Source organism: Carcharodon carcharias, chromosome 13 (assembly GCF_017639515.1).
Source record: "Carcharodon carcharias isolate sCarCar2 chromosome 13, sCarCar2.pri, whole genome shotgun sequence".
NCBI lineage: Eukaryota > Metazoa > Chordata > Chondrichthyes > Lamniformes > Lamnidae > Carcharodon > Carcharodon carcharias.
Genome location: NC_054479.1, coordinates 102,158,269 through 102,186,137, shown reverse-complemented (window position 1 = coordinate 102,186,137; position 27,869 = coordinate 102,158,269). Strand labels below are relative to the sequence as shown.

The window sequence follows — 27,869 nt, the reverse complement described above, 5'->3', positions numbered from 1 at the left end:
TATTTTCCTTTCAATTTGATACTATCCTTAACTTCCTTGGTTAACCATGGTTGCTTTATCCCCTTCCTAGAATCCTTTTTCACTGGGATATATCATTGTTGTAAGTCTGTGTAGTGGATCTGGTTGTAGTTGGTTTCACTGTGGTATTAATCCTTTTTGAAGAACGAGCAATGGAATGTTAAAACACTACAATAGAACCTAAATACCTATTTATTTTTGCTGACTCCCGCTATCAGACTCTTCTATTGTGTTTTTCTTCCCAAACCTGATGTTGAAAAATCTATCTGCAGATTCAGAAGCTTTTAAATTTTTAACCAAAAAAAGTGAGTGCCTACAAGATTGCACAAAATATACTGGCATTGGCTGAAAGCAGAATTTGGCAAATGGGTCTAGTGTGTACTTTTATGAAGAATTTTAACAATCACATCATGACAAAGGAAGCATCCTTTGACAAGATATGTTACTGAATCTACTGCAATTGATAAAAAAAAATCCAGGAGATCAGAATCAACTCGCAATGCAGATTTTCCATTTCATTAAAATGTCAGGGTGTTTTTTAAGAAAAGGTTCTGTAAAAGTTGGTGATCAATTGATACTAGGAGAGATTGATGTATACACAAAAATTGTTACAACTTTTCTCCTCATGTGCAGACTCTTATTGAGCTTCATTCAGGTAGTTCAGTTGACAACCAATTCACTCTGGCAGATATAGGCTAAATATCTGGAAGATGTTGAAACAAGGCAGCTGGCGTTTGCTCCTGTATATCAAAAGGAGCCATCACTCAGAGGATGGGAACCAGTAGTGGACCTGGTTGTTGTTGGATTCACTGCTGTAGTGATTACTTCTGGAGTACAACAAACATAGGCCAGAATTTTATGCCGGTGGGATTTTACACTCCTGCTAAAGTCAATGGAGCTTTGAACGGCTTGCTCTGTTTTATGCCCCACACCACCACCACTACTAAAATGGGGCAGTAAAATTATGCCCATATTCAAACCCATAGCATAAACATAAAGGCACTGTAAGATTTATTTTATTGGCTTTGCTGCAAATATGATGTTTAATATAGTACATCTAGATTCAGATGTCTCCAAATATTCAATCACTTCCACCCACATAAGGTCCACATGACTGAATGGTCTGACATGGCCTGAAAGGTGAATTTGAGACTGGCGACTGGCACACTGGTGTGAAAGATGCTGCACACTTCAGTTCCCCTCAGCCATGGCCTCTGATCTCCCTTCATTCATGGAATAAAAATTCCATCCATTTCCCTTTGGAAAGTAAGGCCACAGTATCTACCAGTGGTGAAGTGATGAACTTCTTGTGTGTGCTGAAAGAAGATCACCTCTTTCACTTGAGTAAAAGCAAAATACTGTGGATCTGGAAATCTGAGACAAAACCAGAAAGTGCTGGAAACATCCAGCAGGTGTTCCCAGACCTGCTCAATTTTTCCAGCACTATCTTTTTATTTCACTTCATTCTTGGTCTTGCTACTGCTCATCAAAGAGGCCGTTATTTAACAGGTGTGGAGCCAGTAGTGGACCCAGTTTTAGTTGGTTTCACTATTGTAGTCAACCCTTCTGAGGAACAAGAAGAATAATGAAAGCCACTGCACCACAATATAAATATCATAGCTTTCCTATAGATTGTGGGCATCAAACCAACACACTGATCTTGCTACAAAAGTGAAGTTTACAAAACTGAATGATGATTCAGATCTGAGTAAATTTTCAACCATTTACATCGAAATGAAAGCGTGTACAAGACTTAATGAATGGACGGAGATTTCTTGAAAGTTGCAAATGAGAAAAGCATCCCAGTGTGAACAGACTTGCTGGTGAATATTGAAAGGAGACATCACTTACCTGCTGTAGTAGTTTTCTCAGTCACAGGTGTGGTAGTTGTTTCCTGTGTTGTTGTTGACACTGTTGACAAGAAAATAACATTCCAAATCATCAAATTCCAATTCCAAATCCTACAGTATTGAGAATTTTACAACTGGGATACATTATTGATATTAAGGCACAAATCTTGAGGAAATTAATAAGTACGGCTACTCACTAGGTATCATGATTTCTTTATCTGCTTAATGTTGTTAAGCAAGTTTGATTTAACCTGAATATATTATTAACTTGTCAAGTTGCTCACTTACCAGAAGCAGAGGTGCTTATTGTGCTCACTGGTGACACTGGCTCACAGCAAATACGAACTTGGTAGTCAAAACAAAATTTTTTCTCCTTGAAAGCACTTTTAGAGAATACACAGGTGAGCCCTTTGTCTTTGTCGCATGTCACATTGTCTGGTGACTCGCTGATTGGTCTCTCAGGCTGATCAACAAATCGACACTGAATGTTAGTGATTACTTCAGAAGGGAAGGAACAGTGTTCATTATCATTGGGATCAAGCAATTCAAAATCGCCTGGGTTGTCCTCAGAAGGTGTATGTTCATTAATCCAGGGTGACCATTTGCCATGGCAGATGAGCTCTGTAAGAGAAAAGGGGAAATGTAGGACAACATATGAGACACTCATGAACTAACCAATGGGGACCATAAATGTGACAGCAGCAAGTCAGCATTTGAGAATACTTCAAATGAATTTTTTCATGATATTGCTCTGAAACATTAATAATATAAAGAGCATAGCAAGGGCCAACCTTTTCACAATATTTGGCAATGATTCTAATAGAATTGAAAAGTATTCAGCCTGCGAGCAGCTTGAATTGGAAATTATACAGTTTAGTAACAGAGTGGAAAATCGTAATGAAAATGTGTGTAAGAATAAGTAACAACTAAAGGAGACAAATGTGGGAAGAAGTCAGCAAATTCACAGTTAAAACTGTTGAAACATCAATTATTTTTTTATTCTTCCGATGGAAAAAACTCCTCCAGGAGAACTTGTCGCAACAGTGTTTTTCTAATTGCAAAGTGACCCTTTCTGAGGAACAGGAGAAATAATGAAATCCCCTTCACCACAGTGTAAATACCATAAATTTCCTATAGAGTTTGACCATAAAACTATCGCATTGACCTTGCTACAAAAGTAATGTTTACAAAACTAATTGATGATTCAGATTTAAGTAAATTTTTAACCATTTACATCGAAAAGAATGCGTGTACAAGACTGAATGAATGGATGGAGATGTCTTGAACGTTGCAAAAGAGAAAAGCATCCCGATGTGAACAGACTTGTTGGTGAATATTGAAAGGAAACCTCACTTACCTGTTGTAGTAGCTTTCTCAGTCACAGGTGTGGTAGTTCTTTCCTGTGTTGTTGTTGATACTGCTGACAAGAAAATAATATTCAAAACCACTTAATTCCAATTCAAAAGCCTGGAAGCAAGTCATCCTCAAACTGTCTAACAGGGGAGAGGAAGATATTGAAAGAAAGCATCACTTACCAGCTGTAGAGCTGGCTGTAGACACAGTTGTTGGCACTGTTGATGTAGGTGTCACTTCTGAAAGAAGAAGAAAACATTGAAAACCGCTGTACTCTGACTGCAAATCCAGCAGTATTAATAGAGTTCCAGCATTTGGTTACTTAATTGACAATAAGGCATACAGAATGAGCAAACTATTTCATCACCACATAGGCCCCATAATTTTCCAATATAGTTTGCCCATAAAACAACTGGAGTGATGTTGATGCAAAAGTAATGCAAACAAAATTAATTGCAGATTCAGATTTTCGTAAATTTTCAAGCACTTCCATCCAAATAGATGCCTGCTGAAGATGGAATAAATGGACTGGCATTGCCTGAAAGCTGAATTAGAGCAAAACAATGAACTGATGTGACAGGCCAGTGATGAATATTGAACAAAGACATTACTTACTGGTTGTTGTAGTTCTCTCAATAGCAGTTGTGGTGGTTGTTCCTTTTGGTGTAGTTGTCACTTTTGAACAGAAAGAAAAGAAACTGAACTCCAATTTCAAATTCTGCAGTATTAAAAATCTCAACAGCTGGCTCTTTCTTGATATTAATGTACAAAGAACGAGGAAAAATATTTTTACTACAGCAATAACTGGATGAGGAATTTTCTCGTGTGTCAAATAACAAAAGCAAACATCAATATGATAGTGACAAGACAACATTTTATCATTGATTACATTTCAAAGGAATGATTTCAAAGTACAGGACAAATGAAGAAAAGAGCAAATGCTTAGTTTTGTTTCTTTACACTTGACGGAAAGTCAAATATGTCGATCTTGTTATTGCTGGTTAAAAAAAAATGAATAAAATTTGATAACCAAATAGCGACCACGGGGCTCAATTTTGACTCTGTATATGTGAATGGGTTTTGAGTGAGTTGAAATTAGGTGCTAAGAGAGGCAGTGGTATACAGAAACATGGACACTGCAGGAACAGACTCTGATCTAGCTTCTTTCAAGTAGTTAACCTATCAACCAGTTACGTCTGTAAATATCTACAAGGGTTAAAGCAGTGGAGTTTCACTGTGTGGGAGTTGTTGAAATATGATAACTTGAGCCACTAATCTTGCTATTGCATTTCGAAACAGCCATCACTGACCTGGTGTAAACTTGGTTGTAGTCAGCGTTATTGTTGTGGTGACCCCTTCTGTAAAACAAGAAAAACAGTCAAGACAACGACACTATAATCTCAACATCTGATTGTTTACCTCTCATTGTATCTTCTGTTAGCATTGAAGTGATTTTATCCTTAAGCACTCCAACTATTCCTCCCCCTTCCTTGATCTTTCCTCTAGACGTTATAACAAGATATATTTCGTTTCCAGTCCTTACCATCTTGCATCCTAAATATTTTATATTCCAACATGACTACAGCTAATGAAGTACTTTTTGAAGTGTAAAGTGCTTTGAGATGGCCAGTGATCATGAAAGGAGTTATATAAATGCCAGTATTTATTTTCTGTCTTTTTACATTTCATTCAAATGTCAAGGCATTATTTCAAAAATAATCAGTAGAAGTTGGGAAGCAAACAGGTTCTAAGAGAACACAAGTATAGATATACCATTCTTCCTCTGGCACACACTCTGATCTAGTTTCGTTCAAATAATTACATTTCAACCTATTCACTCTGGAAGTTATGGCCTAAATATATAAACCTGTAAAGTAATGGATTTTACTATCTGGGAGCTTTTGAAATAAAGTGACTGACTGTTCTCAATGGTCCTCTACTGTATCTTGAAAGAAACCATCACTCACCTGGTGTGGAGCCAGTAGTGGGCCTAGTTGTAGTTGTCTCCTTGATACCTTCTCGGGCAGAAGAAAGATAGTTAAAACTACTAGGCTAGAAGCTAAATTCCTGCATTGTTTTTGTAGAGTTACACCATAAGACTAGCTGGTCCTGCTGCAAATGCCATGTTGAAAAGACTATTTGCAGATTCTGATTCCTTTAAGTTTTCAACCATTCTCACTGGTTGGAATGGGCATATGGTTTACAATTGTTATCTACTGGACTGGTATTGTCTGGGGCCAAAATTCAATAAATGGCACTTGTACCAAGAGTCTTGCTTACGTACATGGAACATAGACATCACCCAGCAATTGCAGAACTGGCAGTAGACCCGGTTGTGTAATAGATCTGGAAGCTGTTGCCTTTTCTTTATCAACTCTGTTTATGCAAGACATTTGTCATTGCTGCAAGTTCTTGAAGGCCCGTAGCCAGTGAAAGAGAAGGTGAATTTTTATTTGGCCAAATTGAAATGATAAATGGAAGAAGTTATGTGCAGGAGAAAATGCTCTGGAATGGCTTTGAGGTGTTCAGATGCAATAATGGAGATACAATTGGCGTAATTTCATGAATAGGGGAAAGTATTCTTCCCCCTGGGACATTGTTGCAATACAAGATGATTTGTTAACTCTCAATTCCGTGGGCTGCATTTTACACAGGGTGGGGGGAAGGGGGGATGGGTTGTGGCGGGGGACGGTGGGATTGGTACAGCTCTCACCCATGAAGGAATGTTGGCTGGAAGCCAACACATGCTGAGGAAGTCTGGTCACAAGCTAATACATGCTGCGGGCAGGCTAAATTCTTTAACAGTGGCATTTCCACACCTGAATGGGAGGAAGACCTGTCCTCAGGAGCTGCTGGCTGATAGTGGGCACTGCCAGGGCTGCAGAGAGAAACCCGAAGAGGATCATGGCTGCTCAGGATAGACATTTCCCAGGTGGCCATTTCCACTGAACGTGAATATTTTTATGTTACAGAAGACAGGGTTCATGATGTTGGTTTATGAAAACATAATAGTATGCATGTTGGATGGAAATGTTTATAGATCATAATGTTCAATTTCTTTTTTACTGCAGGAATTGGCTATACTGCTGAAACAATGAAATGATGAACTTCCACAGGCATTGAACACATCTGTGTAAAAGCCCTTAATCATGCATTCTGAGGTTGTGCGCACCCGAATGCACATAAAATTGCGTGAAATGACATTGAGTGTGCATCCGATGTCATCACACAGGTGTGCAATATTGAGGTTGGCAGGCACGTGCAGGAGTCGGAACTGCACCCACTGACAATTAAAGGGCCAATTAAGGCTATTAAAAAGCTTATTGACCGTGATTTTATATTGCCCGTGTGATTTCTAGCTTGTCGCACGGGCAAAACAGGTATGCGGAAATTATAAACAAAAACAGAATTACCTGGAAAAACTCAGCAGGTCTGGCAGCATCGGCGGAGAAGAAAAGAGTTGACGTTTCGAGTCCTCATGACCCTTCGACAGAACTTGAGTTCGAGTCCAAGAAAGAGTTGAAATATAAGCTGGTTTAAGGTGTGTGTGTGAGGGGCGGAGAGATAGAGAGAGAGAGAGGTGGGGGGGGTGTGGTTGTAGGGACAAACAAGCAGTGATAGAAGATCATCAAAAGATGTCAACGACAATAGTACAATAGAACACATAGGTGTTAAAGTTAAAGTTGGTGATATTATCTAAACGAATGTGCTAATTAAGAATGGATGGTAGGGCACTCAAGGTATAGCTCTAGTGGGGTTTTTTTTTTATATAATGGAACTAGGTGGGAAAAGGAAAATCTTTATAATTTATTGAAAAAAAAAGGAAGGGGGAAACAGAAAGGGGGTGGGGATGGGGGAGGGAGCTCACGACCTAAAGTTGTTGAATTCAATATTCAGTCCGGAAGGCTGTAAAGTCCCTAGTCGGAAGATGAGGTGTTGTTCCTCCAGTTTACGTTGGGCTTCACTGGAACAATGCAGCAAGCCAAGGACAGACATGTGGGCAAGAGAGCAGGTTGGAGTGTTAAAATGGCAAGCGACAGGGAGGTTTCATTTTCTCATCCGTGATTGGGATATAAGAGCAGCAACAGTACTTTCTCTGTCATTGCCAGTTCATTGCTGTGTGAGTACAGAGTTGTCCCAGAGTTTCTTAGCATCTTGTTTGATTGTCAAGCCTGCCTTTCAGCATCTCAGATCCTCATCTTCCCTGGAAGGTTCCCCTGAGTATTGCAGTACAGCGCTCCTTCAAGGCACTGCTCCTCTGCATGCCATCTAATGGGGCTAGTGTATTCCGCTGGTGGAACATCCACTGAAGAGGAAGGGAGGGGCAGGAGGGAGAGGAGGCCGCTGGGCGTGGTCAATGTTCCAGGGACAGACCTTTAAGAGGAGAGACATGGGCTCAGTTGGTGCAGGGCCAGCAGGGAGGCCAAGGCAGGAGGGCACACCAAAAATGCAACTACCCAGCATCTAGAGTATTCAGGCAGCGATCTAACTACCTCCAGAGGTCTGAGGTCCAGTCCTGCAGGTGGCTCCGCTTCTCCAGGGACACAGTGGCAGCAATATGTCACATGATAGGTCCGGAAATCACCTCCAGCGGCATGGGTGGACACCCCATGCTGGTTTCTTTGAAGGTCACAGTGGCTCTAAACTTCTATGTATTTGATTCTTTTCAGGGCTTAGTGGGGGATCCGTGCAGCTTTTCTGAATCAGCTGCACATAGCTGTGTCAAGCTTATGACTGATGCTATCTTTGGACACATCCGCAAATTCATCCACTTCTGGACAGACGAGGCGAGCCAGGCAGAGAGAGCACAAGGCTCTGCTGCGATGGCTGGGTTCCCCCATGTCCAGGGTGTAATAGATTGAACTCATGTAGCCATCAAGGCGCCAGCAGGTGAGCCTAGAGCTTTGGTCAACATAAAGGGGTTCCACTCAATGAATCGTATGTGACCACAGGACATGGATTCTCCAAGTTTGTGCCCGTTACCCTGGGAGCTCACACGATGCTTACATCTTGCGGCACTCACAGGTACCAAAGTTGTTCATGGCTCCTGCACAAGTGGATGGATGGCTCCTGGGTGACACGGGCTATCCCTTGAAGAGGTGGCTGATGACCCCACTCCATTACTCAAAAATTGAGACTGAGGAGAGATACAACAGGAGTCATGCCTCCACAAGGGCGGTGGTGGAGAGGAGCATCAGGCTGCTGAAGATGCGCTTCAGATGACTGGATCGGTCAAGGGGGAGCACTGTAGTATCCTCCAGAGCACGTCTCCCTCATAGTCGTTGCATGCTGTGCATTGCACAACCTGGCTTTAGCAAGGGGGGACCTAGTGGAGGCTGAGGAAAGTGATGGCTCAGAGGAAAAGCCTGGGGAGGCGTGGGGAGAGGACCTCGAGGCAGAGGCCAGGAACCTTCTTGGGGACAGGGATGCTTTGATCAGGGATGCTTTGATCCAGTGAGCCTTCTGCTAGGCGTCCAAGGCATCAATGCCTCATCAAGCCAATAGCATTGTCTCCTTTGCTAACAATCAATAAATGAGAACCCAACCCAGTGCGCCAGTGCCACACACTGCCATTCTTTTACAAGCCTGTGCTGCATCTGGCACCTATTCATGCCATCCGGCCAACTCAGTCCATATGAGTAAAATAAATGTTTATGTTACATCACATGAACAAACAAAGAACAAACAAAGTGTCCATCCCTAACACAAATGTCAAAATAATTAATGCAAATAATGCCACTCCGTGACATGCCCCTGCTGTGCTAAAGGTGTCTTTAACTGCGGGTGCTGCATCTTGGGTCCCCCCCACTTTCTGACAATGGCGTTGGAGGCAGCCAGCTGACTCTGCTGTCCTGGTGGCCCTAATGACCTTGGCGGTCGTCCTCTGGCTGCTGGAGCCTGAGCAGGCTCTGCCTGGCTGGGCACCCCCCAGTTGCCACGGCATCATCAGATGGCAGAGGGGTGGAGGAACTGGTGCCCTCATCTGCAGCACCCTTGAGGGGAGCCCACAGAGACGACAGGCAGCTCCTCCACCAGCATGAGCTGCATTTGTACCTCCCTGCTCACCATTGATGGAAGGGCACCCAGCAGAGAGATTAGGTGCCTCATGCATTTCTCACACTGGCAGTGAGCTCTGCCTCACCATGACCAGAGGAGTGAGCTGGCCAGTGGCATTCTAACTTCCATGCAACGCTTTCGTGCTTCGTGTGGATGCACAGATTTGGCACTCCTCCACCCGTTCTGCGGTGCTCCGCAGTATTATGACTGCTTTTCTCCTGACAGGGAAAAATAGAGAGACTCATTATTGTTCTGCCTCCCTGAAGGTCCTTTCCTGGAACCTCCCCACAGCCCACCCAGGCATTAGATGATCCGTGTCACTGGGGCACATCTCACCCTGCAATACACTCAGGCCAATCATGCTGACATCCCAGCCTTGGCAGGGCAGGCTTCAGTGCCAGTTGGCATACATAGTCCTAGACCCCTGAATGTTCCGAGCAATGGGCACCCACCTAAAGTTCCTTGCACAGGTCCATGCCACCTATGCATTTACCCTTGCTGACCGCAGAAGGTCAGTGAACATTTTATGTCACTGAAGCCACATGTGGCACACCATGTCGTGCCCACTGACCTGGCGGCGACCTCTGTCCAGGTCTTCTTGGTCAGGTGGGACAGCCTTCTCTTGCCATTTCTGAGCATTAGTATATGTTGCCTGGCACTCACCTCCTCGAACAGCACTCCCAGGCACTCATCTAAGAACCGGCTGGGGGGGGGAGGGCAAAGTGCCCACCTGACTTGCCCTCCTGTCTTCCATGATGTCCAGGTTCTGAGGCCATGACCACACACCAGTTATCTTAGATAGCTTCTAAACAGCTCCTTCAGCCTCCCCCACAACACCTGGCAGCCTTCAGGGAGCTGCCTGTTCCGTTTTTGAATACCCCATTCGGCCCGGCATCTGATGCGTTCCCGCCCTCGCACATGGGAAACGGATCCGGCAGTCATGTTTAACACTGGGTGGGCCTTAATTGGCCAGCCCAGTGTAAGATCGCGTACACAGCGCGACCTTGGCTGGGAGCGGGTTTTATACCCACTTCCACCGCGCCAATTGCAGGCGCAACCTGAGGGTAGAATTCAGGCCAAAGCCTTGTGTAAAAACGTAAAAGAGCTGATCACGTAACAGACATTGAACTCATGGTCGTATCATCTGTATTCATGAATAACAAGAAAGAGATTCAAAGTGCCAAAGGTGGCACTTGCAGATTCTTACCATATGCCCATTCTAGTGGCTTCCTCCAAGATGACCTTGGAGCTGCATAAGTTCCATTGCCATCACTCATTCTTAAGATATCATTAATTCTTTTGTTTATGAAGAGTTCAGATACCTATTTGCAATGTCAAGCTTTAAAGTGTGATTTGAAAATTAAGTTGGGGGCATGCTTTGCTAACCATTGTATTGATATAAAGCAACAAATTATTCTTAAGGATACTAGCATCTAGCAATTCATTGATCTACTATGTCACACATTTTAACTGTTTGCAAAAATAAATCACTTACATGTAAGATTTCCATTGCGGCATTTACTGTAAACAAAAGAATAAAAAATTTCACAACATTGTCTCAACCCCCTAGCCCACCCTGCTCCCAGTGTAAGTACAGTCACTGCAAGAAACACAGAAATTCTTGCAATCCCACAAACATCATGGAGTCAAAACGGATGAGTGACTTCATAAACTAGATATGCAATCATGTAATACATTTGTAGAACGATTGCATAAATGTGTCTTGAAGGTAAAAAAGAACATTTTTGCTCTAATTCTTATCAACAAAAACAAAATGAATTATTTTCATTAGATTCACTTTTTTGAATTGAATTGTAGCCCATTGGAATATATATAGATGCTATTGATATTTTTCTCTGTAATGTTGACAAGGATGATGGAGTCAAATCAAAAAGCTTTACTGATTCACCTGTTATTCCCTCCTGATCTAGGTCACTAAATGCACTGCATCTGCCCTGACCTGAACCACTTGGAACTTTGGATTCACATTATTAGCACAGTGATGACATGCCCTTGGCATGTTCTATTCTCAGAATCTGGGACACAAAGACAGCCTATGGCAGCACAACCGATCAGTATCTCATGGCCCTCTGGCTTCTGTCAAAGACAGGAGATGGAAGGTCACCAGCCTAAGAATTTAGTGCCTCCTTGTGGGGAAAGAAAAACTCATGTTTTCAGGCTTCCAGCTGGTCCTTTCAGGTCCTCCAATGTGATGGGGAGGTACGAGGGTCTCTTTTAGTATACATCCATATGGGCATCCTAGCAACATTCCTAGAGTGAATTGAACCAAGAATGACATTATGTCCTTCTCCCCTTACATCCATTCCAAAACAATTCCTGCACTAATGTCGGTGAAGGTTTTGGATATCCCTGTGGAAACCCTGGAAATTTCAGGGCAATAAGAAGTAGATGCCGAACTGGTATCACTTTACCTCTCTTTTATAGTTGGAAAATCAATGGTTCCTGGTGTGCATGGGGGAGAAACATCAGTCAGATAAATTGATGCACCAAAACTTTGCAGCCAGGAAAGACCACCAACCCAAGCAATGCTCACCCTCCTCAGCTACTAACGGGTAGGCATAGGAAAAACAGTGCACCTAATTTGATTATGTCACAAGCAGAGTTTGATGAAATAAGAAAATGCATCATTATAGATACTTTACCATTCTTCGCAGTCATTCCTTGTTACTTCACCTGGTTGCAATATCTGTCCATTATAGTAACATGTGCAATCAGGTAACTTAACGCACTTCATGATATTTTCATCCAAATAAGGAGCACTCACTGGGCACTTTGCATAACAACCTATATTAATTAACAAAAAGTAACATGTGATGATAAGATTTTTGAAATACATAGTCAATGTTAAACCTACTTATGCTTATTATTGCATATTTCATCCATGTTCACCGTAAGTCATGGAGTCACAAACTTTGTTCTCCATTCAGGATAAATAGCTATTCTAAGTGAAAATCAGAACTCAAAATTATCAAATCTGCTGAATACTGAATAAATTAAAGTTATTTTGTTTCATTGAAGTTGTCAGAAATGCCTTTTTGCATTTTTATCAAGTTGTAGAATATATATGACAAAAGTGGTAGCATAATGATTTTAAATCCAAGAAATACCAATTATGAACCAAATGTAAAATATCTAAACAGGAATATTATCTGATGATATAAAGGGAGAATAATGTAGTTTAAACCTTCAAGTATGGCAGAGAACTTCTTTCCAACATAATGGTCCGAACATGTTCTGGTTGTTAACGTTCCACATGGTTGATAATGCCAACTGCATTCATCAGGATTGTTATAATAGTCACAATACACAGCTGCAAAACAGAAGTTAATATATAATCACATTAATTCTGTTTAGTCAACTAAAGCAAGTTACATAATCTATGAATGATTCACAGGGATGTACGATACAGAAATTGCCATTCAGCCTGTTTATTATAAAAACAGAAGAAGCTATTTGGTCCAAAGATCTGGATACATGTTTCTTTTAGAAAAGGTAGTTTTATCTTCTTAATTCGAGGTCATGTTGTTTATCTATATTTCTTGAAACCAAGTATTTCTCTCCCTTTTAAAATCCTTAATTGATGTTATTACCACATTTTTCTGGGACAGTGCTTTCCATATTCTCAAAACGCTTGAGGGAAGAGCTTTTTCTGGATTCACTTATCCTGTCTAAGTTACATTTTTGTACTGGACTTGTCTTTGTACTGGATTCCCTAACCAATTCCCTTTATTATTTTAAGCACCATGGTTGGATCATCCTTTAGCCAACCTATCTGTCAGGACAATATAAGCCACATAAACCACATCTAAGTCCCTTTATTGCAGGGAACATGCTGATAAGCTATCACCATACCCTTTCCAAGGCTAGTACATCCTTGTTAAAGTGGGAAGCCATATCTGCACACCAGAGTTGAAATTTAACTGGAAGAGAATGGTGGGTTTGGCTCAGATATTTTGGGTGTTAAAGTGTCGGGCATCTGTTTACCGAGACTGGCGGGCTGTTTGAGTCGGTAAACAGATTCCTGACCCTGCCTGCTGACAACTAACAGGCCTATTAAGGCCAATAAAGTAATAATTAAATGAAATTTTTCACTGCCCATCCAACCTTACGGTTGGCAGGCAAAAAGGCCAAACAGCCTTTGGATTTTTTATGAAACTTCATCCACAGGTGGGATGAGGTTTCCAACAGCAATTAAAAAAAAATTTTAATTTCATTTATAACATGTGCCTGCTCATGTGACAGAGTCACATGACGGGACATGTTTTTAACATTGCTAAGTTTTTAATTTTTAAACCTTCAGCTTCCTGAAACAGCTCTTTGCCACAAGGAGCTTTCAATGTGCGCACCCGCGCATGCGCAAACTTCCGCGCTTGCACTCGTCCCGGCTCAGCCCCGGCAGCACTGAGCGCTGCAGCGTGCGTTTCACGCTGGCTGCCCGTTAATTGGACAGCCAGCATGAAATCGATGTCGGGGCCCGATTGCGGGCGGTGGTCAGCTTCATGACCGCTCCCGGGCACACGCCCTGCGCCCACCCGACAAAAATCCTGGCTTATATCTTTTCCTTTACCCTGTATATATTATTTTTACTGTGATACCACATTTGAGCAAATACATGTAAATATACATATATACTATGTATATAAAATAATCGCAATAATGTTCCTCAATTCGTAATAGCGCATATCCTTACGGCACAGGTCTGGGGTTCTCCAGCGAATACAAACGCCAGCTTTGTTACAAGCTTCTGCATACACTGCTACAGCGGTACAGAAACCCAGATGTTTCCCTTCCAAGTCACAGGCACAAGCTTCTTGGACACAGGCTTCATAGAATGGAGTTGGGTCAACCTGATGAGTGTTAGGACACAGTGTCAGAAGCAACAAGATATCTTGAAAGAGGATACACTCTAGTTACTAGTAACACATTTGATAATAAACTTACCTTTTTATGGCATGCTTGAAACACCGTATCCTTGATTATGCTACACTTCCTTTGAGCCCATGCTAAACAGTATGGGTTTCTGTCACAAGGAAAAGTTTGATTCACTGCATTTGAACAGGACATTGTTGACTTCCAGCTGTTTCCAAATTCCAACACGTTTGCCACTACAGAGTTTCCTTTTGTTGTTAGATCATCTACAACATCACCATTGAAATTTCCACAAAGACCACATATTTTGTTCTGAAATAAATGTGTACATACATCTTAATATATTCTAATATATAATAATTTAAAAGATCGTAATCACTATAATAGTGACATTTCTTTTAAGCATTCAATGGCAAGACAACTTTAAAGTAGTTCCCCAAATGGATATGAAATCAGCAGATCTGCTGCTCCTCGTACCGGTTGGTGCCACCATGAGGCCATTTTGAGGCTGGGGCTTCCTGCCACCAACAAATTTTGGGTATCAAACGGACAGCTCTGCTGCAGCTGATCGGTTCTCGGGGAAGTGGAAAATTGGCCAGCTCCGACACTCAGTTGGCCGGCAGGATAGGCCTGGGAGGGAAGCTGATCCCAGGCTAGGTCCCAAAGGATCGGCAGTACTAGCACCCACACTTAACATTCTGCCATCAGCTCCTGGGGCGTAATGCTCAAGTAAATTTCAGCTAGGAAATTCACATTCACAGAATAACCAATTATATCATTTTCAACTGTTCATTCTTCACCTGTCCAAAAAGACACTAACTCCTGTGTGTCACAAGATTCAGTGAACTGCCTCGATTCATCTTCACTGGTACTTCTGGTTACTTTACCTTAAGGTACTTCACCTTACTTTAACACATTTGGTGATGGAAATTACAATTCTACATCACATTCCAAAGAAAAACAAATTATATGAATTGTTTTTTTTCCTCAGGCATGCTGAGTTCAACATTCTATAATCTTTTTCATTGTAATGGTCTACAGTATATTGTACATAATATGGGAAGTAGCACATTTGTTTCTGCAAACAAACATGTCCTTTGTGCCTGAAATGGTTGTTCTTTCCTAATATATTTTCTACACTAATAAATTAGTCCAAATGAGGAAATATTAGTACTTTGAACGATGCACTTACCTTCCATCTTGGATCCAGTGTGATTGAAACTCTTGTGCGTTTGTCCCATATCACAGTGATCCCATTGGAAAATGTAAGGATTAGATAGAGTCCAACAGTGTGAAGTGAATAGGAATCATCTGCGCACTGGGTTTGACCATGAGAATTCACAGTTCTAATCACTCTGCCATCAGTTAGTTTCAATTCTTTATCCTGAAGAAATCCCAATGATTTAGAATGTGTGATCACGATAGGCATGTTAGAAATAAAGGCAAATATTGTAACACAATGCCAGCTACAGCATTTTAGTGACTGCAGATTGATGAACTGAGAACACATACCTCAAATAAAATTCTGATAATTCTTGAACACGTCACTCCTCTTTCACAGCATGGAACACTGTCTATTAATATTTGGATTGTGCCTTTTCCTTGATTGCACCGATCCTGCAGTGAACAACAAAGGGAATTTGTGTGATGGCACACTAACATTGTTTAATAATTAAGCTAATTTTATAATTAGTGGGTTATAACATTTCATTATAATGAATATTGCATCATCAATAATGCTTAAATCTTCACAATAAATGAAGGCCCTGGCTAAATAAAACACAAATACCATTACCTATTTGTACACAATCAAATTGTCTTCTCCTCTATGTTGCACTGTAATTTACTTGCAATTAGTTGCAAGTGCAGAAAATGACTCTAGGAAAACCTGAATTGATCAATTCAGTATGATTTAGGTGCCCTGAAATTTTATGAAATGGCCTCACACATAAAGGGCGACAAAATAAATTCCTTTTATATCCGAAGTTTCAAGGAAAGAACTTGCATCTGTATCATTTCCCATGACATCTGTATGACATCTATACATGGCTATAGACTGTGATCAAACGTTTTACCAGAAACTATGGGTTCATTATTTTTAATATCTATCATTGATTGTTAACAATACTCATGGCCCAGAATTTGCAGTCATAATGGTGATTGCACAATGTTCAGCACCACGTGCAGCTCCTCAGACACTGAAACAGTCCATGTCCAAATGCGCCAAGACCTGGACAATATCCAAGCTTGGGCTGACAAGTGGCAAGCAACATTCGCGCCACATATCTGTCAGGCAATGACCATTTCCAACAAGAGAGAATTCAATCATGGCCCCTTGATATGCAATGATATTACCATTGCTGAATTCCCCACTATCAACATCCTGGGGGTTACCATTAACCAGAAACTGAACTGGACTTGCCATACAAATATTGTGGCTACAAGAGCAGGTCAGAGGCGAGGATCCTACAGCAAGTAACTCACCTCCTGGCTCCCCAAAGCCTGTCCACCATCTACAAGTCACAAGTCAGGAGTGTAATGGAATACTCCCCACTTGCCTGGATGAGTGCAGCTCCCACAACACTCAAGAAGCTTGACACTGTCCAGGACAAAGCAGCCTGCTTGATTGGCATCACATCCACAAACATTCACTCCTTCCACCATCAACACACAGTGGCAGCAGTGTGTACCATCTACAAGATGCACTGCAGGAGTTCACCAAGGCTCCTTAGACAGCACCTTCCAAAACCATGACCACTACCACCTAGAAGGACAAGGGCAGCAGATAGATGGGAACACCAACACCTGCAAGTTCCCCTCTAAGTCACTCACTATCCTGACTTGGAAATATATTGCCTTTCCTTCACTGTCGCTGGGTCAAAATCCTGGAACTCCCTTTCTAACAGCACTGTGGACATACCTACAGCACATGGACTGCAGCGGTTCAAGAAGGCAGCTCACCACCATCTTCTCAAGGGCAATTAGGGATGGGCAATAAATGCTGGCCCAGTCAGCAAAGCCCACACCCCATGAATGAATAAAGAAAAATGATGGTGAAGCTGTTAGCGTCACTGTCGTTTAGCTATCAAACTGATTGCAATTTCTGATGTCAGCATATTCAAAGTGAAACACAGAAATCTAGAAGTTGCTGTCAATTATTCCCTACTCCTTCACAGGGTAGGCCATTGAACCTGCGGATGGAAATCTTTAGGAATCATTTGAACTGATGTGATCTTCCCCTTTTACACTGTAATGTCAATGTAAATAACCTCAGAAAAAGTTATACCTTATTGAATATTTTTTTTTACTCTGAGCTGCCTTCTTGAACTGCTGCAGTTCCTGTAGTGTAGGTGAACCCACAGTGCTGTTAGGAAGGGACCTCCAGGATTTTGACCCAGTGACAGTGAAGGAACAGTGATATTTTTCCAAGTTAGGATAGTAAGTGGCTTGGAGGGGAACTTCAAGGTGGCGGTGTTCCCATCTGTCTGCTGCCCTTGTCCTCTTGATGGTAGTGGTCATGGGTTTGCAAGGTGCTGTCCAAGGAGGCTTGGTGAGTTCCTGCAGTGCATCTTGTAGATGGTACATGCTGTTGCCAATGTGAGTGGTGGAGGGAGTGAATGTTTGTGGATGGGATGCCAATCAAGTGGGCTGCTTTGTCCTGGATGGTGTCAAGCTTCTTGAGTGTTGTTGGAGCTGCACTCATCCAGGCATCTGGAGAGTATTCCATCGCACTTCAGACTAGTGCTTTGTAAATGGTAGACAGGCCTTGGGGAGTCAGGAGGTGAGTTACTTGCTGCAGGATTCCTAGCCTCTGACCTGTTCTTGTAGACACCTTGTGTATATGACTAGACCAGTTCAGTTTCTTGTCAATGGTAACCCTCAGGATGTTGATAGCAGGGGATTCAGCAATGTTAATGGCTTTGAATGTCAAGGGGCAATTGTTAGATTCTCTCTTGTTGGAAATGGTCATTGCCTGGCACTTGGGTGGCGTGAATGTCACTTGCCACTCATCAGCCCAAGCCTGATGTAATTTTATTTTAAATGGTGTACTACAACCTCTTTGGCCACGAAAAGCTAATTTTATATTTGTTGAATTATACATTTCTAAATTGTGAAACAAGTTCCATTGTTTTTTCATATAATAAAAATTATTAATTTTTAAATTTTGTTTTTGATATTTCTGTTTCTACCTTATTCCCATTTGTATGTCCCAAGCTTTATTTCACACTCTGTAAAATCTATAAATAGTAAATGCTATTCAGTGTATTTTATATATTCTGATTTGCTGTATGTGAAAATTCTTCAATGTGATTGGATGCATAGCCTTTTGGACACCTTGAGATCCCCTAAGTTGTTGCCAAGATCAAACTAAGGCCAGCATAGGGGAAATTCACAGCATAGACATCATTAGATATTTGTGAGTAGCTTTCTATGAGTTCAGCAGCAAACTTCACTGCTGACTGCCAAATCCAGGCCTCTCATTCAGAGTTCTTTCAAAGCTGAATGCGAGTTATTCTCCTCAATAAAAATGACCAAGTCTATGTATAGAGAGTTATCTGTATCAATTACCTTTCCTTCATCATAAGGTCAGAAGTGGGAATGTTCACTTATGACTGTATAGTGTTCAGTTCCATTTGCAACTCCTCAGATGTTGAAGCAGTCCCTGCCTGCATGCAGCAACCTGGGTAGGCTTGGGTTGATGAGTGGCAATTAACATTTGCGCTACAAAAGTGTCAGGCAATGACTATCTTCAACAAAAAAGCAAATCTAACCATTGCTCCTTGACACTGAATGGCATTACCATTGCTGAAGCCCCCTCAGTCAACATCCTGGGGTTCATATTAACCAGAAACGTAATTTGACCTGCTATATAAATACTATGACTACAAGAGCAGGTCTAGGCTGGGAATTCTGCATAAGTAACTCACCTTCTGACACCTGGAAGCCTGTCCACCATATTTAAGGCACAAGACAATATTATGATGGAACATTCTCCACTTGCCTGGGTGAGTGCAGCTCCAACAATGTTCAGGAAGCTCAACACCATCCAAAACAAAGCAATCCATTTGATTGGCACCCAAGTGGCAGCAGGTACATGGGAACATCATCACCTACAAGTTCCCCTTCAAGTCACAAACCATTCTAGCTTGGATATTTCATTGGTCCTTCAATGTCATTGGGTCAAAATCCTGGAAATCCCTCCCTAACAGCACTGTACGTGTACCTACACCACATGGGCTGCACAGATTCAAGAAGGCGGCTCACCACCACCTTCTCAAGGGCAGTTAGTGATGGGCAATAAATGCTGGCCTTAATTGCCAGTGATGCTCACATTCCATAAATGAATGATAAACAATGTCTCTAGCTACCTATTAAATTCTTGTCATACTTAAGGTAAACTGATTAACAACTGATTAATCAAAAAGAGAGCTATCTGTATCAATGACCTTGCACACAAAGGGATTTGTGAAAATGTTCTAACCAATGAAAATAAATCCTTTAAAGTTTTACATTCTAGAACAAATAAGGAATCACCCAGATGGCCATGTGTATTAGTATATGCAACTAGTGTAATGCTAATCCATACATGGCAAATAGTTTCCAGTTCATTTTGCTGATTTATTCCGAGGTAGACAATCTTGTGGCAGTGCGTCCTACAAAATAATTTTCATGTCCCTGGACCAGTGAGCAACAGGGGTGGTATGGTGGGCTGGTGTGGTGGGGTGGGGGGTTTAGGAAATGCATTCAGGACTAATTATTCAGTCACTTCCTTTGTAAGGCCTGTGTTTGTAAAAGGAGAAATTTAGTTGCACCATACAGAAAGGCTAGCCAACACTTAAGTGTCAGCTATGGCTCAGTGGTGCGCAGACTGATTAACATCTGTGATCAGTTCGAACTGACCTTGGGAGCCAAGGTAAATCACAGCAAGAAGGAGGCTATATTCTTTGGGAACTGGGCTGTACGATCCTTCAACCCCTTCACCATCAGGTCAGATTGCCCAAAGGTGCTGGGGAAATGGTTCCGAGGGACCAGGGCATGTGTTAGAAACTGGGAGGAGTGAGTAGCTAAGGTATAAAAAAAACAGCCATCTGGGAGCAACGCTCCCTCTCCATTGCGGGTAAGAACCTGGTCATCAGATGTGAAGCACTTTTTGTGTTGCTGTACGTGGTGCAAGTCTGGCCCATTCCTCACTCCTATGCTGTGGCAATCACCCGAACCATCTCCCACTTTATCTGGAGGTCAAAAATTGGCCTTGCTCGCAGGGATACGATTTACAAACCTCTACATAAAAGGGGAAAAAAGTGTCCAACGTAGCCCTCATCCTGATGGCCATCTTTGTGTATGGATGCATCAAGCTGTGCATAGACCCTCAGTACACAAACACCAAGTGTCACTATGTGCCAAGGTTCTACATGTCCCCAGTGTTGCGAAGGATGGGTCTGGCCACGCAGCCGTGGAACGCTCCAAGTAGTTGGACTGTGCTGTACCATCTGTCCCTCGTGGAAAAATTTATGCAGAGAAACACCTTTGACCACAAGTCCATCTGGCAGTGATCTGCTTGTAATGCCCTAGAGGCACTGCAGGTAAAGGAGATGGTGGATCCTGTTGGATGGTTCCCTGAGCAGACTGTCAAAGTCACTTGGCAGAATGCCTCATCGCCAGAACTTTCCAACAAGCACCAAGATGTAGCTTGGTTGCTAGTTCATTTACTTCCCACTCCAAAAACTCGGACACAAAAATCTATGCTGACAATCCAGAGCAGTTTTTAGGCAATGCTTCACTGTTGGAGGCGTTGTCTTTCAGAGGAAACATTAAACTGAGACTGTGAATGCAACATAACATAGTACTATTTTGAAGAAGAGCAGAGGAATTATTTCCAGTGTCCTAGCCAATGTTTATCCCATAATCAACATAACTAAAAACAGATTATCAGGTCATTATCTCATTGCTGTTTGTGAGACCTTGTGTGCAAATTGGCTTCTGTGTTTCTTATATTATAATAGTGCCTACACTTCAGAAGTACTTAGTAAGCTGTTAATTTGAGAAAGGTGTTGCAATGCAGCTAAGGTGGGGGTGGGGGAGGGGCAGTGCAAGTCCACTGTTCTGTCATAAAAGTTTAGAACCTTCCTTCTCTGAATGTTATCCTCAAAGCATTTTCAAATAAAACGTAGCTAATTCAATTGTGATATGCCTACTGCCAGCACGTATGACAAAATCAGGGGTCACTGCCCTCGGAAACTCAAATTATCTCCATAAAACATGAGGAGATCTATCATGTATAGTGGAACATTATTTACAAATTTGGGCTCTGTCTAGTTTGTCATATTTTAGCATTTGTTATGGTGCAGTTCATTTTTAATGAACATACATATATAATATTTAGAATTCCATACCACAGATCAGCAGAAATACAAGAACTCTTTGTTTTTTAGCCAACAAAAACAATATGTTGTAACACAACCCATTCCCAATGTAACTGACCTCAACCAAAGTATATTCACAGTTTCCATCAAAGCTGTATCTTTTTCCATCAAAGGTTACATAGTGGCCATCTCCATAAACTAGGCAGTCCTTTGGACATGAATTCTTGGTGCACTCCCAGGTTCCAGCCTTGCATGTGCTGCAATATAAAAAATACTTAAGAGTGCTGCTCACAGCTCTGGTCTCCTAACTACAAGAGGGATATATAGGCACTAGGGAAGATGCAAAAAAAGAAATTAGAAGGATGATATTGGAATTGAGAGATTATAACTATCAGAAAAGACTGAATAATCTGGGCTATTTTCTCTAGAAAAAGGAAGGCTGAGGGGTGGCCCCATAGAGCTCTTTAAAATGATGAAGGAGTTGACTAATAGATGTTTCCATTTGTGGGGAGTCCAAAACTGGGGTCCATAAGCAGAAGATAGTCATTAATAATTCCAGAAGGGAATACAGGCAGGTTTTGGCCCAGTGATGACATCCCTACTTCTGGGCCAAAAGCTCCCGGGTTCGAGTCCCACTTCAGGACCTGATGGCCAGGGAAGTTGCATTCATAATGTGGCCAAACAGGTTAATTATCAGCCTGTAAATCCTTTCAATATGCTTGATGGCAGGCAGTAAGAGTGGGAGCATTTCCTGGTCAGCCATCCTAAAGAAGGCAACAATAAACCACTGCAGTGCTTTGCCAAGCATAATCATGGACCAATCCAAGAGAGGTCCATGGTTGCCAATGCTTTCTTGGGGCATGGTACCTGAAGACGGAGGGGGAAGGGGAATGCAGGAGAAACGAGTTTACTCAGAGTGTGGTTAGAATACAAAACCTTCTACCACATGGAGTAAATTATGCAAATAGTCTATAAGGAGAATCTGGATAATTATATAAGGGAGAAAGGAATATAAAGATATACCGATAGGGTAAGATGAAGTAAGATGGGAAAAACATGCACACCATATGCATATAGCCATTGGATGAAATGGCCTGTTTCTGTGCTGTAAATTCTATGTAGCAACAACAGTATTATGCAAAAATAAACACTTCATTTGTTCAGTAATGTTGGTTAGCTTTTCGAATTGTTTAATCTCACCAGTTATTGCAATCCCTTAAAATTGTGATTCCAGGAGCGTAACTTTCTCCTCCAAATGAACAAGGACACTGTTCAGGAGCAACACATCTTCCAGAGTCATCTTCCACAAGATTATCAGGGCAGACACAGCCAGGGACACAGTTGCTATTAGACTTTTAGCAAAGAAATAAATAAATTTCCTTTCAACTTGGTGTTAAATCCATTGAGAAACAAACAATGCAAATTTACATGAATCCATAACGATAGGTTTTACACAGCCGGGATGAAATATTATGATACCAATACAAGAACAATATTCTGCATATTTTAAATATTGCACATATTCCATTCCATTGGGTGTATGAGTGAGCCAGATAGTGAGGTGACATTGCATTGGAGTTCATGGAACAGCAAAACATAAAGTAATAATAGTTTTAGCTAATACTGAGTATTTGTTGTATTTAATATTGACAGTTTAGAGTAATTGCACATTGCAAATTGCAAGAGAACATTAAAATGTTGAATGTATAAACATTACTCACACATGGCTTATTGTATTCTTTGCAGGTCTTTGCACAAAAGTTGTCCACATTTCTACAGTCAAAATATGCTTTCCCATTCAGGCATCCTAGAAAAGAAAGATTCTAAATGTTGGCTTAGAAATAAACATCTGTTTTGATGCAAAGTTTAAAGCCTATTTATATTGGTGGCACTGGAAGGATAAAAGCAATTGCTCACCTGGACTGGTGGTTGCCGGAACTGTCGAACAGTAAGGCTTCCCATTTTCACAAATGCTGAATGAAATAGCAGAGTTATATTTTTATACATGTTTTCTTATTTACTCAATATTTGTAGGAAATAACAAAGGTACTTACCAGATTCGACCATTCAGAGGAATGCTTTGTCCTTTTTTGATAGCCATGCCATCAATATAACATGAGCAGTCTGATTTATCAATACAAGCCCCAGTATTGTCCATGTACTTTCCCTCAGGACAGCCACAGCCATAAACTGGAACATCCTTAACTTCACAGGTGTAATCGTACTGGGATAGTGATCGACAGGTGCGGTTACAGGCCCTCATGTCATTCTCAAAGACCTGAGTGTTGGCACATGGTGTATCTGTTTAGAGAAACAACATAGATTTTAATGAAGCATATAATGCACTTAAACCCCAATAAATATATTTCTCATTAATACCCTTTAACTGGCAGAGAATGGAAGGACAATTGAACTCAGCAAAATAAGCATACAATCTACACAATATCAAAATTAATCTCCATGGCATAAGCTTACTTATCTTTCAATTAGATGTCATGAAGGTTAGTTTTTTTTCAGGAGTTTACAACAAGAAAATAAAGTGGCAAATGTGGATGACCCCAGCTTCAATTGGCTACAATTTTAAATCATGCCTAGGTGTTTTGTTTCACTTTTTAAAAATAAATATGAAATAAAAATATAGCATCAGTAATGGTTACCATGAACCTGCCAGATTGTTGTGAAAACCCATCAGGTTCACTGATGTCCTTCAGGGGAGAGAATTTGCCGTCCTTACCCAGCCTGACCTATATGTGACTTCTGATCTGCATGAATGTGGTTGACTCTGAACTGCCCTCTGAAATGGCTTAACAAACCATTCAGTGGTATTTAGGATGGTGGCTCACACCACCACCTTCTGAAGGGTAGTTAGGGATCGACAATAAATGCTGGCTCTCCCAGTGATACCCACATCTCATGAGTGAATAAAAAAAAGACTTTTCATGTGTGTGCACACATGTGTGAGTTGTGTACACGTTTTGGTATCATATATTTTGAAAATGGATGAGCTCTTGTGATAAAAATGTAAGGGAATTATGACTTTACATACTTATACTTTGATGCACAGGAGCTAATTACCTCACAGTCCTTGAATGGCTATTCTTATGCACCGATGGAAGATTTGAAGATTTCATAACAGTTTATTTTAAAACCTGCATCGAACTCCATTTATATTAACTAATAAATGCAGGTGTCTTAAAAGAAATTTAACCAAATAAATAGAAATTGAGGTAGCCCACAGTCATTCATACAGATTGGATTTCTCAGGAAACTCATTTCCATATGGTGGTGTGAGAGAAACCTGCTAGTGTGACTCTGCTTGTGTGAGGTTTTGCTTTCGATTTATGCTCATTCTTGTTCAGATATTTTTTCTAGTTAAATTTAAGAGACTGGCTTGGTCAATGATAACTGTCTCCTAGCTTTCCAGTAAAGAAGAAAGAGATTGCATTTATATAGCATTTTTGTGACTTTTAGATTTCCCATTGTGCTTTACAGTCAATGAATTACTTTTGAAATCTAGTCACTGTTGTCATGTAGGTCAACTTGCACCCAGCAGTATATTGGACAGCATATCAGGGACAACTCTTCTACTTTTCTCTGTATAATACCATGGTGGAAAATAAGCTGGCCATGAATTTCACAAAACCACAGAATTATTACAGTGCAGAAGGAGGCCATTTGGCCCATCATGTCTGCACTGGATCTCTGAATGAGCATTTCACCGAGTGCCATTCTCCTGCCTTCTCCCCATAACTTTGCACATTGTTTCTTTTCAAATGATCATCTAATTCCTTCTTGAATGGCTCGATTGAAACTGCCTCCAGCACACTCTCAGGCAAGGCATTCAGACCCTAGTCATTTGCTTTTTCATCAGCCCTCTCTGTGATCTCTTCAAAAAAACTCCAGCAAGTTAGTTAAACATGATTTTCCCTTAAGAAATCCATGCTGGCTCTCCTTAATTAACCTGCATTTGTCCATGAGGCTGTTAATTCTGTCTGAATCATAGTTTCTAGAAGTTTCCCCAACACTGAAGTTAAACAGGTTGGTCTGATGTTGCTGGGTTTATCCTTACCCTTTTTTGAACAATTTACTCAGTGTCGGCAACAAAGAAACAGCAGAAAAGGGCTATAGGAACAGTGAAGGGACAGGAAATCAGACGGAAGATGGAATTATCGGGCCTCTGCCCTGAAGATTGGATTTGTGCAGAGGGGGGTAGATGAAAGCCCCTCCTGTCCCTAAGAGATTTGAATGATGGGATGTCACTCACTGGAATTTGAGCAGTTCACACCTCCTGAGCTCCCAGGGATTTGGGCAATTGACAGGTATTGGTGTCCAGCTCAATTGAAGGAGGAAGGGCACAAAGAGGGAATGTGCAGGCCTCACTGGGCGGGGAATACCCTCCAAGACTTGAGGCAGCAGAAAAGTCCCTCTCAGAAAGGGACTGATTTCTGTAGCCTTTTGGATTTGAGCTGACTTCTGCCTCCAGTGGCTATCAGGAGTTTTAGCTTGAATGAATCCTTCCCACTCCTAGAGGATGCTCAAACTGCACCCATTCTGACTGGATACTGATTTATGTAAACTTGTCAAGCCTTTATTAATCCTACATCCTTCAATGACATCATGAAGGAGGTGACCGGTGCAGTGAGATTGAAGAATCAACTCCGCCAATTCTGGCCCTGATTTTTGCCACGATGGAAAGACACTCTGTCATGGCAAACAGTACTGAAATTCCCAAAATTTCTAAGTCTCATCCCTGAATGCGGCATCTCCAATCTTCACGGGGGTGGGACTGGAGTTGGGCCAGGATCGCATGAACCATGGAGGCAGCTGGCCATTTAAATCACCGGCTGCCTCCACTGACTTCCGTGTTTTGAACACTAGCTGCAAGAACCCTGGAGTGCACAGACCAGACCAAGTAATTGAGGTCTGTTCTTGGTGGGTTAATTTAGATAGCCAGGGCACCTCTTTGGAAAGATAAGGTACCCCTTTGGCTTGGGTCATGGAGCACCTTTGGAAGAGGTAAGGCACCCTCTTGGGGATGTAGGAACCCTTTGGGAAAGTAAAGCATCCTTTAGGATTGTTAGAAATAAACATGATTATATACTTTTTACATACCAACTTGTTGGAACTGTCAAGCTGTCAAGGAACTGTCAAGGAAGTGTCCATGTGTCCAGGAAGTGTCAAAGCTGTCCAGGAAGTGCCTAAGGATTCTAGGTAAGTTGCCATGAAGTGGGTAGGGTCAAAGAGTGGTGGGTGGGGCTCTGGGTTGGAATGAGTTGGCACTAAGTTCACATAGGGGCTATGAAGATCTGGAGAGAGTGGGTAGAGGAGCATGGATTGGCATGGGGGTATGAGGGGCCATGGGGAGGTTGGTGAGGGCATGGGTTGGCATGGATGGGGCATAGGGAGCATGTGGGGGTGAAGGTTGAGGGCTGGAAGGGTGATATTTGTTTAATAATATATTTTATTGATTTAGGCACAGTGCTGGAGCACAGAGGCAGGCCTTGCACCCAGCCCGCCTCCAGCCCCTGCACTCATTCAGGGATTGCCCGACTACCATTTCAGCCCATCCCGAAGACCAAATATGTGACCTGCGGTTGGACATTTTTAAAGGTCAAGTTCGCTGAGCCAGGGATGAGAATCTGGGCCTCAGGTTCTACTTTCTTAAATGGTAAGCAACATTGCAACTTACTGCAAATGTTTCTTCTCCAGTTTTTCACGATGATACCATGAGCAGCACATTCATGAACATACACTCCCAATCCTGCACACAGGCAGTCATTGATGTTCTCACAGGCACAGGTAGCAGCTACACACATCTAAATAAGTAAAGAAGTTAAAAATTTAAGCAGTAATATTTCATAACAATAAAAAAAATCAAGTGGGGTAATTAACTCATAAATTCATATCCACCATTGTGTTGTTTAACACAAACTTATACAATCTACAAAACTAAACCTGGTTAAATTTCCTCTTCCTAAAACTGACACTCTGGGAGAAATCATATCACCTGTAGTGCCATCCTGTCTGAGATTAGATAACTCTATACAGAATGTGCACTAAACCTGGGATCTTTCTGTTCGTTATGGATTAGTTACTCAATGGATAAGCTCAACCAGCCAAGGCGAAAGCATGCAGGATTACTATTTGACAACTTTTACTTTATGTTGAATATGAAATGAACTTCATAAACTTTGACTCTGAATCAGTACTTACCTCATAATAATGTACAGAGTCGATGGCAGAATGACATATGGAAAAGGGACCATTAGGATCTTTTATGGAGCGGCAGTTATCTTTTGCATATTTTTCTGAAATAATAGTTCAGAAGCACAACTTT

At 41.6% G+C, this 27,869-nt stretch overlaps 1 protein-coding gene across 1 annotated transcript in view; it reads right to left on the bottom strand.

Moving 5' to 3' along the window:
- LOC121286120 (mucin-2-like) overlaps positions 1-27,869 on the bottom strand; it is a 65,816-nt gene that overhangs the window by 9,602 nt on the left and 28,345 nt on the right. The window contains exons 13-33 of the mRNA XM_041203109.1: positions 27,746-27,840; positions 27,222-27,348; positions 23,587-23,833; positions 23,450-23,505; positions 23,254-23,339; positions 22,733-22,884; positions 21,651-21,789; positions 15,681-15,785; positions 15,361-15,552; positions 14,241-14,480; positions 13,990-14,146; positions 12,484-12,609; positions 11,942-12,083; positions 10,774-10,799; positions 5,189-5,236; positions 4,532-4,579; positions 3,837-3,896; positions 3,404-3,460; positions 3,226-3,288; positions 2,157-2,489; positions 1,870-1,929 (exon numbers count right to left, since the gene is read on the bottom strand). Of these exons, the coding sequence (XP_041059043.1) occupies positions 1,870-1,929; positions 2,157-2,489; positions 3,226-3,288; positions 3,404-3,460; positions 3,837-3,896; positions 4,532-4,579; positions 5,189-5,236; positions 10,774-10,799; positions 11,942-12,083; positions 12,484-12,609; positions 13,990-14,146; positions 14,241-14,480; positions 15,361-15,552; positions 15,681-15,785; positions 21,651-21,789; positions 22,733-22,884; positions 23,254-23,339; positions 23,450-23,505; positions 23,587-23,833; positions 27,222-27,348; positions 27,746-27,840 (2,559 nt within the window). The remainder of the gene's footprint in view (positions 1-1,869; positions 1,930-2,156; positions 2,490-3,225; positions 3,289-3,403; positions 3,461-3,836; positions 3,897-4,531; positions 4,580-5,188; positions 5,237-10,773; positions 10,800-11,941; positions 12,084-12,483; positions 12,610-13,989; positions 14,147-14,240; positions 14,481-15,360; positions 15,553-15,680; positions 15,786-21,650; positions 21,790-22,732; positions 22,885-23,253; positions 23,340-23,449; positions 23,506-23,586; positions 23,834-27,221; positions 27,349-27,745; positions 27,841-27,869) is intronic.